The 6000-nt window shown below is 37.5% G+C and overlaps 1 protein-coding gene across 1 annotated transcript in view; it reads left to right on the top strand.

Moving 5' to 3' along the window:
* The window catches only part of LOC108700184 (transmembrane 9 superfamily member 2), a 39040-nt gene extending 37289 nt beyond the window's left edge, over positions 1 to 1751 (top strand). The window contains exon 17 of the mRNA XM_018233135.2: positions 1231 to 1751. Coding sequence (XP_018088624.1) covers positions 1231 to 1298 — 68 coding nt within the window. The 3' untranslated portion in view covers positions 1299 to 1751. The remainder of the gene's footprint in view (positions 1 to 1230) is intronic.
* The last annotated feature ends 4249 nt before the right edge of the window (positions 1752 to 6000 follow it).

The following is a 6000-nucleotide window of genomic DNA, read 5'->3' on the forward strand; positions in this document are numbered from 1 at the left end:
GGCTTAATTAACCAAGCACCCAAGCAGAATAGAAAATGAAGAGGAAAGAAATTAAATAAGCATTTTAAATCAGAGCACTTTATTTTTACATGTTTTTGAGCCCCGACAACCTGATATTATTTTCAGATGAAGAATAGGAATTTAAATCATTCAAAACCTATGCCAAATAAATGAATACCAATTTAACATTTACTTATATTTAACATTTATAGATCCATCGTTTATATAAAGTTAATTATCCTCATTAAGCTTAATGTGTGAACATGGGTAATCCTTCCTGAACAACACTCCCTAGTTACTGAGGAAGTGATGTTTTTCCTTGTACCAGTCTATTTCATCGGTTTGTGTAACCTAAGCATTTGGCTTTAAATCAATAGTGCAGACAGTTGTCATGTCATCAGCAGTGATGAAAAGGGAATTGTCTCTGCTGATCATCCCTTGTGTGGGTACACTACCTATTGCTCCTGATACTAGCTTCTGCTTGAGTGATTCCATGCTTAGAAAGCTAGTTAGCCATTTGGCTGCAGCCTAAGCCTTCCTGCATATGAAAATAACTAAAAGGGTTTCAGTACTACACTGTTTTTCATACAGATGGTAGAACCTGAAATCAAGTTAAAATGTACAAATGAAACTAACTTGCCTGCTGTATTTTGGATTATTTTTGGTGTCTTCAAAGCGCGAAGGAGCAGAACTAGGAAGCAATGAGTGCAAGAGTCATTTATTGGTTATGGATTAGTACTACAAATTCTATTGCAGGGAAATGTTTTTCAGCATGAGAAGTTGATTATGGTTGCATAGTCAATTATATGCTGACCATACGCTGCCAAGCAAGTGGCCAGGGCCTATTTTGGCCACCCCATGCAGGGCCAAATTGGGCTGATCATACTTTGAGGCCTACAGAGACTCCTCAGACAAGAACATCATCAATGCGCTGATATGATCCTTATCCGGTGGGCTTTTCAAACCTGCCCAATTGATATATGGACGATTTTTGCCTAGATATTGTTTGGGATATCCCATCAGTGTTGCTCACAAGCTGTTGAGTCAGTCTGGTGCTGTTGGGGACCGAGTCAGCAGTTATTATCGGCCTGTGTAAGGCTAAATTTACATATCTAGTGTAAACATTTAGATCTATATTTGCGTGAAAATTAGCAATCTGTCTGTTTTAATATGTGTATTGAGTCATATTTTTATCAGCAGTGTCTTTAAACATTTCTTTCTTCTTTTTAGGAACCATTGGATTTTTTGCTTGCTACTGGTTTATAAAAAAGATCTACAGTGTGGTAAAAGTGGATTAACGCAGCTTTCTATGCAAAAGCAGCACCATTATGATTCCCACACACTCCTTCAACATTGTTTGAAGACATGAGAAAAAAGCAGCTATTGTTTCTATGGCACAAGTGTTCAACTGAGACTAGCACTTCAGATAATTGTGTTTATGATATAATGTCATATTCTAATGTTCCTGTGTTTACTATCTATCTTGAAAGACTTTTACAGTCTCACTGGTGACATGTAGAAAGTTTCTAAATGGATTCATGTAGCATAGGTACATTTCAGCTGTCTGCCTATGACCAGTGGTGTCCTAAATACTGATGAAATAAAGAATTTAGCAGTATTTTTTCAGGTAATACCGATAGTCATCAAAAGCTACGGTACCTTTCAACTGCTAAAATCCATTGTAAGCCCTCATACCAGTCATTTGCAGAACATATTGTAGTCTCTGAAAAAGTTAAAATATTTTATTTAAAACTATTATGCATTTTCTTTTTATGACAGACTATTGTAGTTGTACACAAGAAGCATAGAGCATATGTACGTTTGTCTTTTTATTAGGGATGCACTATTTTGGATTCAGCCGAACCCCTGAATCCTTTGCGAAAGATTTGGCCGAATACCGAACCAAATCCTAATTTGCATATGAAAATTAGGGGTAGGAAGGGGAGAACATTTTTTACTTCCTTGTTTTGTGACAAAAAGTAAGCGATTTCCCTCCCCGCCCATAATTTGCATATGCAAATTAGGTTTTGTATTTGGCCGAATCTGAATCCTGCTGAAAAAGGCTGAATCCCGAACCGAATCATGAATTTGGTGCATCCCTACTTTTTATTTTATAGTGTTAAAATATGAACATAAGGGGCTTTCTATACTTGCTTCTACAGAGCAATATACATGGCATGATTTGCTTACATCTTGGGTTTTGCTGTTAGGTCTTGGACTCAAGGCTTCCTTATCTTTGCATTGCCTGCAAAAAAACCACCAAAGACTAATTCAACTTTAAATTCGCACTGCCTTTATTAAGAAATAACTTACCGAAACTCCACTTGCGCTCCTCTTCAGAAAAGGTGTCACAGCGACGATCCATCGTGCGGTGCTCGATTTCCATTGTCCCTGGCTATCTCCTATAAGGAATGCAGGGAGGAGAAATCGAGGGCCGCACAATGGATCGCCTTTCCTGAAGAGGAGCGCAAGCAGAGTTCGGTAAGTTATTTCTTAATAAAGGCTGTGCTATTTTAAAGTTTAATTAGACTTGGTGGTTTTTTTCGTGGTATACAAAAAATTTTTTTTAATTTTTTTTGTGATGTTACTGGTACAAATGTACTGATTTCCAGACAATGATATTGGAAACATTGCATAGTTTTCCGCACCTATGCTTTGCAGTAATTTGTTGACTTTTAATTATCTGTAGGTAAAAAGTAATTTGTTGATATCTGTCTCAGAAATCTACAGCAATGGGTAACTGAAATCCTTTGTGCATTTATGGTGCTTTATGTAATTACAACCAAAGATTTTTCGTTTTTTTTTGTTAGTAGAGTGGGGCGGGGTTAGCCAACTGCGTTGCCTAGGGTGCCCAGTCTGCTTGGCCCGGCCCTGATGCAAAATTTGTTTACTGCTGGTATAAATCATTTACTATATATATAGCTGCCCAGAATAATACTTTTCATCGTTTTTTCTTTGATGGCAATGGGGTTGACCTGCAGCAAAATGCAGTGTTCCATAGGCATTCGTGTTTATTATTATATTTCTTTATTGATGGCCTACTAATTCTGACATCAGTGCAAGACAGATGGCTCTTACTCTTAGGCATGGATGACCCAAATACTGCAGGACAACCATGTTCAACCTAGCCATGTTTAGGACATACCTCCCAACTGTCCCGTTTTTAGAGGGACAGTCCCTCTTTTGACAACTCAACCCGCAGTCCCTCGTTTGTACTGGAAAGTCCCATTTTTCTCTGTGATGAACAGCCAGAAAAAGAAACAAAGTTTCTAACTTAATTGGCTTTTGGCAGAGAGCCTAGAACAGCCACAGCAGCAGATAAGATACTTTTGTAACAATTTCAGATAAGCAAATAAGTAATTGTAACAATATATGATAACAGGTCCCTTGGGAAAAGTTAGATTCACAGCTTAAAGGGCAATTCACCTTCATTAGCAAAACTGTAATAACTGAAGAAAACACAGAAATATGTTCAAACTTTCAAAACCTGCCAAATTTTGTAAAAATTAACATGATAATTAACCACAAAAATGGTCATGGTCAAAAAAATTTTGCTGCGCCACGCAGCAACTTTTTTGTCCTTTTTATTTCCAAAATGTTGGGAGGTATGGTTTATGATCCTAGCAAAATGTTGAGCACAGCATCAACTTTTCAGATCCATTTACGTAAGTCACACATTATGGAAAATGTTATAGAGATTATTTTTAAATGTAAATCTTGGTGATTTGTTTTATTTTTACTGTTCCTGAAAGCCAAAGTTGTGCTAATTTTTTTTCTCAGCCTTGTTGTGAAATCATATTGCAATACACTGTTCCTGATTTTCTTTGCACGGAATGTTTGTTAAATTTTTCTATGGGAATTTAAAAACTGTCAAATAATTAAAACTATTCATATACCCCCACACTCTCTATTTGGAAACGCATTAGCCAAAAGCTGGAACTAACAACGTTTCCTCCACCTCTATTTCCAATGTATAGAAATCCTGAATATCCACCTAGTATAGTTGACGATGGATAACATCGGGCTTTTGGGATTTTAAACCCGAATCTCTTGCATATGTCTCCTAAAAAACCAGAGGAGTTGGCCCCAATAGTAAAGCAAAAAGAGAACTGGTCTAAACAAGACCACTGGAGGTTTACTCAACTCTCCCATTGGATGATGAATCTAAAACTAAAAGGAACCACCATACGGGAATTACCACCATTTGAATCCCTATGTACCAAAGAAAGTGGTATCCCCCACCAAAGTTCTATATTGTATAAATTACTACATAATATAAAATGCAAGGAACAGCCAACATATATAAGTCAATGGGAAGCCAAACTAAATACTACATTTTCCAGCTCTGAGTGGGATTATATTCTCCTAACGAACTCCCGGTGTTCAGTTAGTAGCAAGTATCAAGAATACTCATTCAAACTACTGTCAAGGTGGCATAGAATACCAGTGAAATTGAAGCAAATGAAACTATTATCTGATGACTTGTGTTGGAGATATGGTATGGATAGGGGGACCCTGTCTCACCTGTGGCTTAGTTGACCTGTTCTAAATACGTTTTGGTCTGACATACTGGCAGATTGTCAAGAAAAAACTGGGGTTCAACTACCTAAAACCCCCCTCTGTTATATTATTATTTCACCAGATTAAGTCATATGATTTCTCAAGGGGAAAACTGTTGATTCAACTTTTAATGGCAGCAAAATTATATTGGAGAAGCCCTAAATCGCCCACGAGAGCAGAGCTGGCCATAGATTGAGATTTTTAAAAGATCCGATCTTCATCATGAGACCACGATTACCTCGGAATGATCGTACCATCGTACGAATTGTCCATCAACTAAAACAACCAATTTACCAGGAAAACAAAGGGGAGCTGCCTGCTTGGCCCTGCAAACATAGATAGATGGCACTGGACTGGACCGATAAAGATTTTTTAACCCGGCCGATCAATTTCCTGACAGATGGACGAAAAATCGTAAGATGTTCGAATCCCACTAACCGCACGATAATTTTCGAAGGATTGGTCGGACTTCGCTTTGTGCCTATTACTCCATTGCTTTTGTCATTGCTGTATATAGTTTTTATTCTCTATATGTTTATATGCCACATTACTATAAATTAGCACATTTCTACCTTCTGTGATACACAGACAATTGTACAGCAACTTTAGGTGAAGAGAATATTGGATCAGAAAACGATTTGATATATTTAGAAAATTATTTAGGAGTTGTTTTCAACCAGCACCAGTTCTTTCTTGTTTTTTTAGATTCATTAATTATGTGTCTTCTCAATCCTAAAAAAACAAATTCAATATCATTTTGGAGAAAACATATTCTAGGTTCTGGCCTTAAAGGAGAACTAAAGCCTAACTAAAGAAGAAGCTAGAAATGTTGTACATTATGTTTTGGGCTTCTGTACCAGCCCAGGGCAACCACAGCCCTTTAGCAATAAAGATCTGTGTCTCCAAAAAATGCCCCAGTAGCTCCCCATCTTCTTTTCTGCTGATTCACTGCACATGCTCTGTGCTGCTGTCACTTACTGAGCTTAGGGACCCACTCACAATATACAGTACACATAGAATAGAAATGTCACAATATAAGGCTGATTAGTCATTAATACAAAATAATTACTACATGGCAGCACATAAACCAGTACAATTAGCATCAGAATTTAATCAGCCCTGCAGCATCAGCTTATATTACAGACAAACCTAATTTTCTGCTTGATAATTTGCGACGACCCCTAAGCTTAGCTTCTCAACAGCTGCTCAGAGCCCACTGAGCATGTGAGTGTCACAGACACTTTCCAAGTTGGTGACCCCCTGTGACAAGTTTAAAGTCCTGGACTTTAGGCTGGTGCAATAAGTTCAGTATATAATAAATGGCATTTTTAGCCCTATTCATTTTTAGGGTTTAGTTCTCCTTTAACCTTTTAAGTATCTGCAAAATTGTAACCAGCTGTGCTGAAATACTTGCTAGGAAACTCTTTATCAGGCATTGAC

This window comes from Xenopus laevis, chromosome 8S (genome assembly GCF_017654675.1).
Source record: "Xenopus laevis strain J_2021 chromosome 8S, Xenopus_laevis_v10.1, whole genome shotgun sequence".
In the NCBI taxonomy this organism is placed as follows: Eukaryota; Metazoa; Chordata; class Amphibia; order Anura; family Pipidae; genus Xenopus; species Xenopus laevis.